At 38.9% G+C, this 17,143-nt stretch overlaps 2 protein-coding genes across 2 annotated transcripts in view; both read right to left on the bottom strand.

Annotated features, from left to right (window-relative positions):
- Positions 1-13,367, bottom strand: mpl (MPL proto-oncogene, thrombopoietin receptor; the record flags this gene model as incomplete). Its single annotated transcript, XM_079221556.1, has 14 exons — positions 1-3,584; positions 3,905-3,992; positions 4,210-4,291; positions 4,626-4,785; positions 5,406-5,548; positions 6,090-6,259; positions 6,551-6,665; positions 6,801-6,945; positions 7,799-7,956; positions 9,253-9,431; positions 9,849-9,969; positions 10,427-10,521; positions 10,934-10,987; positions 13,273-13,367. The coding sequence occupies 14 exons, from the start codon at positions 13,365-13,367 to the stop codon at positions 3,114-3,116; spliced, it is 2,076 nt and encodes a 691-aa protein (XP_079077682.1). The 3' UTR covers positions 1-3,113.
- Positions 12,489-17,143, bottom strand: part of tie1 (tyrosine kinase with immunoglobulin-like and EGF-like domains 1) — a gene marked incomplete at its 5' end in the record, with an annotated part of 17,216 nt that continues 12,561 nt past the window's right edge. The window contains 7 exons of the mRNA XM_079220530.1: positions 12,489-13,495; positions 13,893-13,992; positions 14,087-14,183; positions 14,299-14,339; positions 15,259-15,329; positions 15,786-15,899; positions 16,057-16,247. Coding sequence (XP_079076656.1) covers positions 13,424-13,495; positions 13,893-13,992; positions 14,087-14,183; positions 14,299-14,339; positions 15,259-15,329; positions 15,786-15,899; positions 16,057-16,247 — 686 coding nt within the window. The 3' untranslated portion in view covers positions 12,489-13,423. The remainder of the gene's footprint in view (positions 13,496-13,892; positions 13,993-14,086; positions 14,184-14,298; positions 14,340-15,258; positions 15,330-15,785; positions 15,900-16,056; positions 16,248-17,143) is intronic.

Raw genomic sequence — 17,143 nt, forward strand, 5'->3', positions numbered from 1 at the left:
AATCTGTAATATGACAACCACAAACATGGTGAATTATGGCTGCTTCTTTACTGTTGGTGCTGAGTAAATTTAACAACTCTACATTATTTCAAAACAACTAACATGCAATTCTGTATTTTATAAACATGCATGTCCATATACCACTACTAGATTATTTTGACTTCTCCTACTGAAAATAGAGTCCTTGAAAAGCTTTCTGGAGATATGAGCTGATTACACTGTTATAAGTATTTATGATTGATATAAATACTGCCATTGAGACCCGAGGTGCTCTTACTTTTCATGACTAGCACTTACTAATAGTTCACTAACCAATCAGCTATTGAACGTACGAGACTGGAGACGATCTTCGACTGATCTCAATAATTGCAACCAGTTATAGAAGCCAACAGTAGCTTGTTCACTTATTCGACAAGGACCACCTGTGGCCATTTTTTTAAGCAATTTGGCATCCCTTCTGGTGAGCTCTTGTTTAGATTCATATGAACATTCAAACATTGATCTGTGTCAACCGTACAAAAGCTGCCTTTTTGGGCAATGTATGTTTTCATTTGTATAAGATGAACTAACATTTCTTTCATTCCAACATAAAACCTCTGCACTCCTTAATATACAACGTCTATATGGAACACCAATGCCATCTCTTCATCTCAATGATACTGAAGAAACTGTAGTTTTCTCACTCCATTGGTTCTGCCAGTGTTGTTGATTACATTGCTTTTTCTGTCTCAGAGCATGCTGTGAATCTGATGTTCAACTAAAGCCATTACCATCAAATGTGACTGCACAGTGTTTGCACTCAGCATGCAGAACAAGCCAACTGTTTGGTGTGTTTCCACATGGTCGTTTCAAATAGAAGTTTAAAGGATGTTGCTGTGCTCTGTTTTGGTGGCCTTATCACTGTTGTTGCTTAATTCATGTTTGAGGCCTGCAGATATGGCAACATGATATATACACGTTGAAGCCCATCATGTGAAACCATGTTTTTTCTCAATATGATTGTATATGAAAGTTGAGGAAATTACATCAGGAGGTGATTCAACCTCCCTCTGTACACGTTTGCATATGGGCAAGTGGGCAGTGACGAAACATGGAAAGAATTCCTGTTGGGAGGAGAGGCTTGTACACCAGTAAACACTGACTCTTTTAAACTTTCTCTGTCTTTTTGTTCCGCTCTCCACACTCACTCTATCCCACACGCTCCTATTGCCTCATAGACAATCCCTGCTAATTTATGGCCATGATATCACACAGTCTGGCAAACACCGCAAATGTGATGGCCTGCCGTTAAAGTGTGACACTAGTATATTTTACAGAAGGCGGCTGGCTGGATGCAGGATGATAGCATAGTTGCAGAGCATCCAGTTCTGATTCTCACGCAGTAACTCCAGAGGGCTCAGCCAAGCAGGACCAGTCATACACTGTCTGATTATTACACTGTCAATCCTTGGATTTTATCTAACACTGTCATCCGCACTCTCTTTGTTTCAAATCAACCATTGGCGCCATAACCCTTTTTAATATTTTAAATTCTGAACATTTAATACATTTTTGGTTCTTGGTCAGCTCGGCTGTCTGCGAGTAACTGCTCTTGAAAATGTATGTTGATTTTGTTGAGGGTTTATTCCTCCTCTTACTAAGCCCCTGACTCATTACAGTTGTCATGATGTTGTGATTGCCCTTGTTCCAACCGAGGTCTCTTGGATTTCATACAAATTGTGAGTGATAATTATTTGAGTCATCTTAAATTGAGCCTTTCGTCTACTTTGTGTAATAAATGAACATCTAGTATTCAACTGTGTTGTGCTTTTTATTTTTTAATCAGGTTTAAATTAGCCTCAGTTGTGGAGGTTCACTTTTGTTATTTCATGGTAATGAATTATATTTTCATTCATATTTAGTTTAACAGCTTTTGACAATATATTTACAGGTATAGCCATCAAGGACACGGTTGGTATAGATCATGTGACTTCATCAGGGGAGATATAATACAAAAATGTTAGTAGAATAACTAGCTTTGTCTCAGAAAGGACACAGAAACAACCCATGTCCCTTTGAGTTCTGCTACCACCTAGTGACACCCACATGTAAGACAGACCCAGATACGGTTTGTATCGAGGCACAATGCATTTGGTTTTGGTGCATTTGGGTTTGTGGCAAAATAGGCTGCTGTCCAGCAAGCTACTCAAGTCAGATAAAACTGCTTGAATCTCCGATAATAAAGTAGTATGTACCGATGAAAGTCCAAATAGTTGACAGAAAATACAACTGGAAGAAAAACAGCTTTTCATTGTCTATTGACAAAAATGGAAATCTGCATAATGCAATGCACAACGAACTAGAAGCTAAGAAGTTAACAAAGCCATGACAAAAATAATAGAAAATTGAAAAAATCTGAAAAGAAAAACTAATTAATGAGGTCTTTCAGATACAGATCATTTGAAATGTTAATAAAATATATAAAATTTGCTCATGTAAAATTCATGACACTCGATTGTAAAAAAAAAAGGAAAAATCCAACTGATACCCTCATATTATCACATACTTGACACAAGGTTGTGTTGACATATACATACAATCAAAATGTTGCATTTGAATATATAATCCTCTCAAAATCTCCTTCAAATTGTTTTTTTTTCTTCCCCTTTTTGGTCCAAGGTAAGCTAAGCTAACTGCAGGCTACCACATGGTAATTATTGTGAGCCGCTCTTATAATATACAGTCTTCTTGACTACCAAAACCACTCAGTGGGGTCTTATCTTGTAATCTGACAAAATATCTCGTCATCTAGGGTTCTCTTGTGGACATAAAAAGACAGCAGTGTAGATACACTGTCAGCCCGCATGTAGAGATCTGTATATACAATTACCAATATAAAAGTAATATTACAACATAGTATGCCTAATTATCGTCAACATCCTTTTAACCAAAAGCTTGTACTGTCATAGAAAAGTTCTGTTCTTGTTATCAAATGTTGATTTGTCCACCTTACAGAAAGTCTGTAATGATGGAAGAGAGCATGCCATGATTAAAACTAATCCCCATTATTATACTATGAACACATGGTAACACACCTTTGTGCAAGCACCAGTGGACGTGGTGATTCTCTACATTTAACTACAGGGGAAATTAGTATAGAGGTTGCCTGGCCCCCTTGCAACAGTGACCTTGCAGTCAAATCTGTCTGCAGGCTCAGCCAGATGCAAGTAGGAATGGTTAGGAAAGTCACTGCCCGGGCAGGCGGGGATACAGACTGAGCCATCAGTGCAGGAACCGTGACATGTTTGGAAGAGCTCATCACTCATCTGCGGCTCTTCTTTCTCTCCAACTTCCTCGTAGACATACTTGTTTCCTTTTGGGCAAATAATGACACTGTCTTTGTTCAGAGTCACATAGTCTGGAAAGACTTCCGTCCTTTGGCTTCCATCGACCTGTTCTCCGCTGCAGAACTGTCTTTCTACTGACAGGACCCTGGTGGATCCGCCTGATGGTTTCCCTAATTGGGAAACCTCCTCTTCAGACATTATCTCTACCACAGATGACGTGGTTTCATCAGAGTACTGCTTTGCTGTTATCGGAGGATTCTGTAGTGTGAGCACAAAGTATTTGATTTTTAACACCTTGGAACTCTGACACACATTTAAAAGGGTTGGAATTAAGTGTGATCCACACTATCACTCTAAATTTACATCTAATTACTTGTGTTCTACCTATTCCTAATTGATATCTGAATGTATACAATAATAAATATAATCCATAGCTACATTTACATTTATATTGCATCTATTTGGCTAAATTTGTCATGCCCAAAATCTATTTTTCCCACTGGGGAAAAAAGCATCTTCACCAATGTGAAATATTGGTGCATGTATTAGGAATTATGCTATTAAGTAAAATAATTTACCCATTGCAGCCCATTGGCTTCTGTCAGAAAACTGTGAAGGACTTTGTCAAGGTTGGGCACCGGCGGCCAAAAATACAGCTTGAGTTTACTATAAAAACACACAAAACGACAGACAAGAAAATAATCTTCAAACAATGCGAAATGTTATTAAAATAATTGGTTAAACATGTTGGATACCAATAGTAGTAGAAATGGTTTATTTAATTAATTGTAGGGTTGATTGTACGGTACAAATTGATATCAATTTCAAAAGAAATGGAGGAAGGTATCACACGAGGTATCACATTTTTGATTTTTTTTCCTACCTGAGGTACGTGGACAACACGGACATGAGGATGATGGCAATCATCAGCATCAAGACAGGTATGCACAGCATGAGCAATGTGCCTGTAAAGTTATTTATACTGCATTACGGTTTGAATGGTTGTGTTTAATGAGATTAAATATGTGCATATATATAAAAATATAAATATATATAAAAATATAAATATATATATATAAATATATATATAAATATAAATATATATATATATATATATAAATAAATATATATATGCACAACAGTGTATACTACAGTGTACACTATAATAGCGCAATTGTTATCACATAATCAAATTTGAATAAACTGCTTGTAAAATGTAAACAACATAACCGCCTGAGAATCAAATAAACTGCTGCAGTGTATTAGCATTAGTGTCTGTCAGTCTCAGTGGGATCTTACCGATATCAACAGGGGTGTCTCCAGCAAGCACATCTGACCAGTCACTCCAGAGTCCTGAGTAAACGAACCCATTAGGTTTGGCTCTGAACTTAACACTGTAATCGATACCCGTTGGAACCTCGAGACACGTGCCTGTCTCAGGGCCCTTTAGGGACACCGTCTGGGGACACAAAGGTAGATTTTGAAATGCAATTGTAAGAACATAAAAGGGCAATCTTAGTGATGACATACTCATTTTGCATTCTGTATTTCCTTTTTGATACATTCCCTTTTAATGCATTTGTTATCCCTTCCCCTTCATTTGAACACATATTCTTTGCATTTCCTCATGTTTTGGCAAATTCAGTTATTTTGCAATATCCAGCATGGTAATATAACCAATATAATGAATCATCTTTTCATCTATATACATCATTATATATATATATATATATATATATATATATATATATATATATATATATATATATATATATATATATATATATATATATATCATATCTAATCATTGTATTGTAATACTCCTTTCTTTGGTGCCATCTGGTGGTAATATTGACCACTCACAGCCATACTGAACAAACCAAAACTTGCCATCAGAATAATCAGTAATAATAATTCACAGATATTATATTTGAATACAATTCTACCTATAGTATTTTTGTTTACTATGACTAAACATGTTGTGAGGGAATCTGAAATGTATAGGGAACACAAATATATTTTGAAAAGAATGTAAAAAGATGAAATATAAAAATTGTATTGCTGTAAATGACGTCATACAATCCACGCTCCACCACCTCTGATCTGGTAGCTGACTTCATACTGCAGGTGACTAGACAGAGACGGAAGAGGAGCTTCCCATTTCAAGCACAACTTGTCTTTTTCCAATGTTCCTTCCAGATGACGTGGTGGGGATGTTTGAACTAAAAATCAAAAAAAGCACACATGATTTGTGAGTAGACATGTAACCACATTTTCTCTGAGGTCAGAATCGCAATTAGTACTCTTGCTACTACAATAAGTGAAATATGCAGTCTGCCGCATGTAATAGGTAAGCTAGAGAGCTTAGCTACCTTCATCTAGCCTAGCTGTCTTGATAAGCTAACCTTCTAAGAATGCTAACTTCATGAAGAAATTACCTTAAAGAATTGTGTTAAAATAGGTTTGAGCAAATCCAATTTTAAATTTTTGATATAAGAAATGCAGATCAATCAGCAATAACCACACGTAAGTGTCATCAGTTTATTTATGGTGCAACTACCTAGTAATACAGAGTTCTTTGAACATCTGCTCCCGATAAATCGTTGACAATCTATAATTTGAGTGGTTTAGAAGAGAACTTTCTCCCTTTTGTCAGATGTCATCACATCATAATACTCTTGAGATAATGAAACAAATCATGAAGTTAAAGAAATACTGGTAAAACATCCAAAAGAAACCAGAAAAGAAGCAGCAATCCCTCACCGCTCCTGCTGAGAGTGAAGTCTTGAGTATAGAAGGTTCTGCTGAGTGGAGCTGAAGCGCTGCTCAGCTTGACTCTGACTCTTCCAGAATTCTCTCCACGGAAACGACACCGTTCAGTCACGCCCCTGTCAGAATGACACTCTGTCCATTCTGTCCAGCCCAAAACTTCACTGCAATATCATCACATCAAATCAGAGCCAAACAAAGAACTTCACTTGTTTTTTTAACTGTTCACATACTAGTCAACAATGTGAAATGAAAAAGAAACTTCTGCAGAGAAAGAGATGACAAACTAAATAGTTTGCAACATTATTGTTGCTCAAAATGCCGTGTCTAGTGTTTACCGTGAAGGATGTAAATCACTTTAAATTAAATTAAAACTCAATGAAACATGCTGCCACATTAGCATAGCATGATCTGAGACATCATGTATCAATGATGGAAAGTGGTAATTAATGTACCTGAGAAACATCTTGTATAAAAGTGCATACACATTCTCTTCTCCATATTTGCTCCCATCCCAACGGCAGGTGATATTTTGCAGGTCAGATGTGTAGCACATTAGAGATATATCATCTGAAAGAAGAGAAAACATGTATCATTCAAGCGTTGCATCTGTGACAGAGGAGCTCACAGGATGAGCTGCTGCGTTTTGGAGAATAGTTGCTTTGCCACTCATTAAGAGTCACACTCTTTCTCATTCAGACACACCTGCACTTTGGGGAACCACGGCTCGCACGGGGTGGGACCAGCTGCTCCAGTGCCCTGCATTTGGATTGAAGGCACATCTGATGGTGACCTGGACCTTAACCTCCTCCCCTGGTACCAGAAAGTCGAGTATGCTGTCTGCTTTTGTCTGTAGAAATCACAATTAAATTAATAATAATGTAAAATAAACAAAATTATACATTTCACTTGATTTCACCCACTGTAATTACTAATGCAGGCCTACATGTGAAGGATGGTTACAAATAATACAATGATTCAATATTCATATAGTGGACAACTAAATACAACAGAATCCCTGATGTGTTCAATAGATCAATTAATAAATCAATATCATAACTGACCAGCTGGAACATTAACTTGGTCCCTTTTTTGACGTACTATTCTGTGACGTTTTCATGATTTTTTTTCAGAATGCTGTCCTATTTTGATGTATCATGCTAGTATTATGCTGTACTTTTTATGACTATTTTGAACATGCTTGTACTATGAATTTCTATGACTTTTTCCAACATGCTATACTGTTTTCTCTCTCTATTGTTTTTTTATGAATTTCTACGACTGTTGATGCAGTCAACATGGGACTGCACTACATCCTGCAACTTGACTCTTCGGAGACCGATGCAAGGATCCTGTTTGTGGCCAGAAACAGAAACAGACTACAACGGGCAATCTGGAATACAAATAAAATCATTGGTGCCAGCCTGCCTAACATCCAGGATGCCCAGAGTCAGGAAACAGGCAGGAAACATCATTTCAGAGCCTTCACACCCTGGACACAGCCTCTTGCAACTTCTACCCTCTGGGAGGCACTACAGAGCACTCTATTTCAAAATGACCAGACAGAAGAAAGGTTTATTTTTGCAGCCTTTCACTCTGAGGAATAGGAACACTGTCAGCGACCTTAAATCACCAAATGATCCACTGCTGTTTAGTTATAAAATGATCTCATGTATTTGTCGAGGAGTTGTGTGCATGCGTACCTCTTTTATCTTCTCTCCCAACCGTTTGGATGAGTATCGAATCCGATACATCACATCATCTTCACAGTATCTCAAGTACTTTTTGTGCCATGAAACTTGCAGCTGTCCTGCTTGGTCATTTTGGTGTAAAGACACATTGAAGGGTGGATCCAGGAGAACTAGAGAAAAAAAGAAATCCATTAAAGAAAATAATTACCTTACGTTAAGGCAACAGGTGAGGAGGCCCCCTGTCATTCTTGGTGCTTGACTCTATTGACAGGAGCGAAGACCCAAGACATACTGGAGGGACACAAGTCTTTCATCCTGCGGGGGTCCGCCTGGGGACAGTCACAATCAGCCAACCATGCTTGCTTTGTGTGCAGCTTTAATTTAGCAAGCATGCCTTCTCTCTTGAAAATCCTTGTTCATTCACATGAGCCTGCATTATTACGGATAAACGTACTTGAAACAGCTTGAATGGTAATGTCATTAGATGAGGACCTCTTTGTAAAACCGCCGACAAAGTCACAGCCAGTAGCCTTGCAGAAATTCTGAAGCCACCAGTCAATGCTGAGGAGGCAGCTGGAATTCTTTGACATTTTTTCTCAAAGAATTGGGATGGGATTTTAAGTACAAATTATATTTTGTATGTATAGTTGATCTGAAAGGTCTTTCTGGCCTTTTTAGAAGTATACTCATGTGCTCATATGGAGTTAAATACCGTTCCATAGAAAGGAAAAATTGGCATGGCCGTTTTCAAAAGGGTCCCTTGATCTCTCACATGAAGATATCTGAATGAAGATTGGTTCTATGGGTATCCACGGCACACGTCTCGTATTTACAACCATGCACACTGTAAGCTGTGTGTGACGATGGTAGTCTTCATAATAGCTATTTCATTGTCGTAAGACAATTTTTAAACTTGACATCACATGATAAAATGACTATATTGTGTCGGAATTGTGCCCGGACCCCTCTTGTGAGGCCACAGTGCCATTACACCACGTGCAGCTATAGAAATACAGAAGTCTCCAAATGTCAAAAGCTTTTAATACTAAATCACTGCATGCACTTTCCTGTGGTGTCTCTCGAGGTTGTGGTGATTAATGTGTTTTTGGAAGAATTGTTGATATTTTTTAATCAATTCATCTCATTACAATTCAAATATAGATTTAGCACCAAATCTCTGTAATACATGGCATCAGTCCAAATATTGCAACTTATGAGACATAATTGAGAATCCAATGTTCTTACTCCTAACACACTTTCACAATGTATTTCTAATTAATGGGTTCATCAATTGATTTGTATTTACCCCTGAAAATCTTCTGTCTCCCAACTCTAAAAGAGGAGGGGGGGGGGAAGAGTTATGCATAAGGCTTCATGTGCATTTTCTTTTTTTCCAACAAGAGATCGATCTATTTCCATACTTTTTAGTTAGTAAATAAATATTGCAAAAAAAGACAATGTCTTACAGTGGTCCTCCACACAGAGAGTGCGACTGTGGAGACTGGTGTTGGTGTTGCGCTCCACCACTTCAAGGTGTATTTCCACAAACAAGAAAACATCAGACTCAGGAAATGAGCAGATATGGAGTGAATTTCCGACTTCTGTTCTCTGGAAAGACATTTCACACCTTTGCTCTCTGGGCAGGCTTGATTAGAATAAATGACAAAAATAATAGACATGGTGGAATATATTAAGCAATCAATCAAACCATTTGTCAAGTATCTTTCACAAAGCTAAGTGTAGATCAAAGTGCTTTATAAGTGATTCATAGAGAAAGTAACACACATCAGGTTCAAATTTAAAAAAAACAATTCTTAAAGGAGAAATAAAATAATGACATCATTCAAAGTGAAAGATAACACATATTTGGTTGTGTTCTGTGGATATGGGTTTATGACGTTTCCTGTGTTCTTGTGGAATACAAAGTGGATAAGCCAAGACTATGAGACACTTTGTCGAGTCAAAAGTATGAAACATTCTAAACTAAATTAATCAGAGAATATTAAATGATATAAGACCTTAATATAAAGAACACAATATATGTATTGTATATTAAACATACCTGTCAAACCTGTAGAGTAAATCATAAGTTCTGTTATCTGCAGTCTCAAAGAAGCAGGTAAAATCCTGTTCTTCGCGGGTGAAACATTTAGGATCCTGCTCATCCTTTAAGAGCAAAGCATCTGCTCCAGAAATGACAAATATAATGACATAAAATAAATATAAATATAAAAATAGAATATATAATACATGAGCCCCCAGAAAAAACTTTGTAAGTTAAACAAGGTGGTATTCTTTAAATAGCAAGATGTTAAATTGTGGCAACAAGTGTGTTTATGTTGTAAAAAAACAAGATGTTGTGTGAGAACAATACCCATTATTGCCAGGCCAAATATATTATCTTCTACCTTCTACCCACAACATATTATCTCGTTCCCAGAAATTTACATATTTTTCTAAATTTTTTTACTTTTGAAAAAACAACATTTTGTGACTTTGGTGGCTCTGTGTCATATAGTTAACAGTGATTCTTATCAGTGGAAACAAACAGTAAATGAGAAAATGTAACTGTGAATTGGACTTAATATTAGTTATTAGCGTAATACAACTGTACAACAATGATCCATCATTAAACCCTACCTTCCATTGACAGATGTCTGACCGTTCCATCTTTGCAATGTATCATAGGGACAAAGCCCACACATATCCACATGCTCAGAAGAAGGATCTCCCACCTGCACGGCAAATTCATTGTAGATTGAGGTGTTATGTATCCTAAACCACCATGGCACTCAAACTAACAACACACATGCTTTTGAATGTGCATTGTGTGTGTTGTCTTTCATGCATGGTTTTGAGTAGGCATGGGGTGGGAGTGGTTGATCAGTGCTGAGGGCTTGGCTGTGCTTAAAGCAGGAAGCGTGCTTTGTGTAAAGCCTAGTGGAAGTACGCACCAAAAAAGGCAGGCTTTTTTTTTGACTGAAACATATTGTATTTCTGTTTATTCTCAAACACACCTTCTTATTAGACACAATAACAAACGAGAGATGCTGATGGTGAAACCTAGTAAATGTTTCAGTCCATCATCTGGCTGGGTTTGCTGTTTTTTTCTCTTTCTCTATATACAAATACACATGTAAAGGATACCTATGGGAAACACTAGAGATGGTAAGCTTCACAAACTTCAAGTTCCTGAGGGACCTGTAACCATAAACACATGATAATAAAAACCTGCCAGAAAACTTGCCAGAAAACAAATTAAACGCTCTATAACCAAATATGAAATTGTATGACCAATTTCCAGGGAACTGAGTTCCTGTCTTCCTCTCTTAATTAAACTGACCCCAATTTAACACACATTAATTGATTGTTTAAGTGTTTACAATTAATTAAAGTCCATTACATGGTGTTTCATGCTTCAATTACATATTGCCAACAAAATGTCATGAAAGAGTTATTTGCAACTCAAAATAAGTGGGGAACATACAAAGGTTCACCTTGAAAAGTCTTGATCATGAACCAATCAACTGTGAATATAATAATGTAAGGACTTGTTTCATTTTGAGCCATCTCTGAAGAAGAGGAAATTAAAACTGTTATCAGTTAACCATATATGCAGAACATGGCCCAGGTCTGCTGCTGACTGATCAGCCCTGTAACATGTACTCTGGACTGCACAACATCATTGGATCTTTAACACCAGACAACTTTAACATAACAACCACTACCTCTGGAGAAACCAACATAACCAAAGATCCAACCCACCTCAGCCACTTCCCCTTCCGCTTGGCAAACACTACAGGGCGATAAAATGCCTCTGCATCTAAAATAAAAGAGACAGCCTCTTCCCAAGAGCTCTCTAACTGTCTCAGCTGAGCATTGCCAGAGCATTGCCAAGATCTGTTATCCCGCCAAACAGTACTGTCAACACTCCCTGACAACACATCTCCAATACTGCTCGTGTCGGCAGCTCTGCTCACACTGGGAAATTACTTCCAGCTCCAACACCAACACCCTCACTGCTGTTTCAGATCAACTCTAGCCCACACACAATAACTCTGACCCCAAGTCGCCCTCTCTACCAGGCCAAACACGTTACGCCAAACTTCCCAGAATATTTACCTTTTTTCTGCATTTTTTACATTTAAATAGCAGGTAGATTCATTATATTGTTTTGCATGATATGTTTATCTTTTCATAGCGCTAAGTGACTAAATAAGGGAGTAAGGAACAATGTGCCAAGGTAACAGATGGGGTTTCAGTAGTGTCTATAGAGCGAGTGCTTGATATTCAACATCATTTTTAGCCCTTTTTCAAACAAGGGATAGAAATAATTGTTGTTGTGTCCCCTTATCACACATTTGCGTTGTTGTATTGCCGCTGTCTTTGTGTGGGAGTCCACAGGAAGCTGGCCCACTGAGACCATGTTTGACAGACAGTTAAGCGCCTGCGGTTGGTTTGTGAAGGAAACCCAGTGACAGATCAGCTCAGTGCAGCAGGGGTATCAGTGTTCCTGAACTCTGAAAGGATGCTTTGGCCCCCAGCAGCCTGACCTGTGGTTTCCCATCATTGCTCACGTTTGAGCAGGCCAGCGACAACACAATAATCTTTGCTAAAGTGAACATCCTTAGTGTCACAGAAACTGCAGTATATAACTGACAAAAACTGGACTTATGCTAATAGAACAGCTAGCAATGTGGTGATGAGTCCAGTCACCACACAAAACCTTTATTCAAGGAACCAGTTCATGAAAACATACTGTACATTCTCATACAATAGATACATTACCATACATTGCGTTAGGTTGCATAGTGTTAAAGGTAAACTATAATGTTGGTAGCTGGCAGTCTAGCTATGTATCTGCCCTGCATTGGTATCATTTTCAAAACAACTTATCTTGCTTTGCATGCAACACATAGAGCATCTGCCATGGGTGCATTTATGTCAGTTTGTATCTTTGACTACATTCAAATAGGAGGCTTTGATACATCCACGTGACACAATATATACAGTAGTAGTTACATTCACATGGCAGTGATAGGCAAATAGTAAAAGACACCAATGGCAATAATGAGGCTGGTTTAAGTGCTACAATGTATGTTTCTTTCATCCTTTTCTAACAGTCTGAGATATTGAATATGTGTGATTCACACTGTGTCCTTTGAATCTCATCATCATAAAAGAAATTCCTTCTCCATTTAGACCAATAGAGGGAAAATAAAGTCATGTGTCGACACCCCACAGACCCTGTGGTGTTTTAGCAAGTCACATAGCTCCTTATTTGCTGCATCCCCTAAACAGTCAGAGAAAAGGGTTCAGCATTGTAACTTTTGTAACAGCAAGAGGTACAATGTTGTGTCTTTTTTCTGGGACTGGTTTTGGAGTATTTGGGGTCAGTATTTCCCAAAAGGTTGGCAGCAATCGCATCGATCCATCCAACTCCTCATTTCCGAATGCCTCGGATACTCCACACAGTGTCCTTTCACAGTCCTCCATCTATAGCTGGGTGGCTTTGGTAGAGCGCCTGGTCCTCCTGTCGTGGCGTTGAGCGGCAGGTGGGTGGCAGTAACGTGGCGACCATCTTCGGGACTTCCTATTGGGGCTACGTGGCATGCTAGGGTCTGGGGGGGCTGGTAGTCAGGCCTCCTCGGCTGTGGCGTCTATCCCAGCGTAGGTGAAGTTCTCAAAGAGAGCCATGTTCACGTAAGCCTGGAAGATGTATAGAAGCTGTTGTGATTAGAGAGTTTAAAACATCATCACGCTGGAGCCTCAAAACACGTTCATGTAATTGTGTACAGACCAGATTTCTAATCTAATGTTGAATCTGAGTATTTGTAGTTTAAATATTCATACAAATGTCCTCATATAGAATATAATCAAAATGCCATAAACAACTCATAGTTTAGTATGCCATAAAAAATGTCATAAGAAATGGAAACCATAAATGGTATGCTGAAATAAACAATTATACAAATGGCTGTATGACTTCAGGGATGGAGTAGCTATCTTGGAGCGATGTACCCTCCACTCAACTCCTACGTTATAGTATAACAGTACACTTTTTTATAGTCTTCCCTTTCTCCCGATTGTGTGAATGCAGCATTACCTTCCTGGCCTCCTGCATCCTGTTGAGCTGGACAGAGATTTGGGAGAAGGGGGGTCTCTCGTAGGGCCGATCCCTCCAGCACTGTTTCATCAGCTCATAGCTGGACAGGGAATTATATTTTGATGAATGGGGTTCAATAGTGTAAAAATAGACAAAATAAGCTAATTATTAGCTACAAAATGTGGAATACTTACATCTCATCATCACAGTTTTTGGGTTTCTCCATCCTGAAGCCTTGTGGCAGTTTTTCATAAAGCTCAGCGCATGTCATCCCACAATAGGGTGTGCCACCTGACACACACACACAAAGGAAAAATTAACTTTTTTTTGTAATGGCGATGGTGGGTCGAACAATGGTGAGGATTGTCACCACCATGTTACCACCACAAGCCGTATGCTTACTTACCTAAGCTTACAATTTCCCAGAGGAGAACACCGAAAGACCACCTGGGAGAGAAAATGCAAGGATATGAGATGTTCATAAAGTAAACATGGGACGAGAATAGCACTGTTTTATTTCTTACACTTGACAGAAATGATTAATCTGGGACTTTCTTTGTTGATCATATGTGATATAAGGTTAAAACTTTGTAAAGAAACCTGCATAATCGCATACCTGCTAATCTACATATCCAGTAAAGTAATACACATTTAGAATGTATGCATTATAAAGCTTGAAATGCTAAACATTTAAATAATTAAATAAATATGCCCATGAATTGAATGATTCTCAACATCAATGTGGAAAGAGACAAGTACCCACTGAGTGTCTGAGGAACATGAAACCGTTCCTACAATCTGATGAGTGACATGAGAGGTGGCATTTGTTTCTCATGTCACAATGCTGTGTGGTAGATTATATGAGCAGACACGTGCTGCTTGTGACACGTGCTGCTTGTGGGGTCGGCCTGTTTCTTTGTCTCTGTTTCTCGCTTCTCACTCTGTCTCAGGTCTTGTTCACTGTCTCTCCCTTCACTCCATTTCTCTCCCTGATGCTCACAGCTCTCTGTGACCCTCCAGCAGCCTTGACACTTCTCCCGTTAGCTGTCCTGCACTCTTCATGCTCCAGTTGACAGACCAACGTCTCGGTCTGTCTGCTAAGGTGTACCCAAGGCTTCCTGCTTGTGCTTATCAGTTACACAACACGTACACAACTATTACCACTCCACCAGTGACCAGAGGCATGATTTGTTTGCAATGCCATGAGCCTATTATGTCACTCAAAACATGTATATAATTGAAGCCCCAGTATGACAAACATTGTGAGCTTTGCCTCCCAGAAAAACTCCACCTGTTTGGGGTGAGTGCAATAGTTAAAGTCAGAAATGATATTGGTTGATCTAGTGAGTTTCCACTGTCCACTTACACATCACTCTTGGTCGTATACACGCTGTAGTTCAGGGACTCAATGGCCATCCAGCGTACGGGCAGCCTCCCCTGAAAGCCAAACAAGACGTTCGTTTGAAATATTAAAACATAAAATATGAAACAGGAATACATCAAGAAGTAAAACATGCTTAAACCTGACAGGTTGGCACAGGGTGCCACAGGTTGATGATGGAGATGATCCAGTTAACATACCAAGTGCTGCACAAGTCCATGGCCTATTAGGGCAATGTAGCACACTGCTGTACTACTACACTTTATTATCAGAATCTCTCAGATGCTGTTTAAATTGATGTGGTACCAGTGAATAACGGCCAACATACATTTTAATAGCAGTAAATAATTATTCTTTAAAAGAAGTTGTTAGTTAAACAAGTATTTTTCAAAATGTCATACTAATGAATTACCAACCACCATACATTCATTACAAAATGACTAAAACAACTAGTGCCCTCTGCTGGTGGTTGGTTGTTTTCTGAAAAAAGTGCAACTGACTCCGCCACTCACCATTGTCTTCTTAACGTAAACCTCCTCACCACGGGACAGGCCAAAGTCTGCTATCTTTGCCACGAGGCTGTCTCCTACAAGAACATTCCTGGCTGCCAAATCCCGGTGGATGAACTAGTAAGAGAGGGTAGGAGAAAGAGAGGAGGTAAATAAATAATGCCTTTTATGAGAGACATTAAAAAATGAGGAAAGATAAAATTCAAGAAAAATGGACTCATCCATACAAAATAATGATCAAGCAGCCATACACATAAACCCTTTCACCTCCTACCTGTTTGTCACTTAAATAGTGCATCCCAGTGGCCACGTCGACAGCGAACTGCAGCAGCTGCTGGGAGGTGAGGGTGGAAGCAGTGCCATGCTCCTTGGCAAAGGCAGGATCGGTCTCCAACACTCGACTCTTCCTCAGGAAGTCCAGAAGGTTACCATAGGGGGCGTATTCGATGGCTATGTACAGGTAACCTAGAGAACACGGAGACAAAGTACCATGAGGAAGAGGAGATTATCCTGTAATAAACAGAGAGGACACTTAATAAATGTGCCATATATGTCCCTTTTTATGATGTTTGATATCTTGATATGAGATTTACTCACGTTGGGGCAACACATAGTGTATTTTGACATCACAAGACACTCTCTGGGGATTAATACAGTTAAGGCTGCTGCTAATAACTGTTTCATCTATGAGTTTAACTCCCCAAAAACTCTGACTATGAGCTTGGCTGGCCTGTAATAGGCCGGGAAGAGACCCAGCTCCAGCTGGTAAGGGGCTTGGCCTTCAACTGTTCTGTCTTGACACAGACAGAAGTAAAACAGACCTTTCATAAAATCCTTACAGAGATCCACCAGATGGTGTAGGCTTTGTTTATAGATGGCGGCTTCCAGCCCAAACCAGAGTTCCAACAGGTCATGAGGCAGTTGTGCTTGTTGGAAGGGTATCATGTTGATTTCACCAGGAACAGACAGAGTGCCAACACAGTTAGTTAATACCATATGTTGAAGGAAAGAATAGCGGGGCGATGGACAGACTTAAAGAACTGGAACATAATGCAATCATGTTCCTTCTCGGCTACAAGCTATTATGTTAATCAGGACAGGCTGTGTTTCCTGCAGCAACATCTTTCCAAAACGATTTTCTTTGCTTAACGTGAAACAAAAAAAACCTCCCAAAATGCAAGAAATAACAATTGAGTACATGCTTGTGCTACCACTCCTAGCCAGTGACTTTATCTGTTGCAATACAATACTTATTAACAGCCTGAGCAAAGAGAGAGACAGCACAGGAAGAACACACATGTTAAAGAAACATTTCCCCCTGAAAGCATGTCTTTTATTATTTATCTCTTTCCTTCTTTGTT

Source organism: Taurulus bubalis (genome assembly GCF_910589615.1).
Source record: "Taurulus bubalis genome assembly, chromosome: 7".
NCBI classification, from domain to species: domain Eukaryota; kingdom Metazoa; phylum Chordata; class Actinopteri; order Perciformes; family Cottidae; genus Taurulus; species Taurulus bubalis.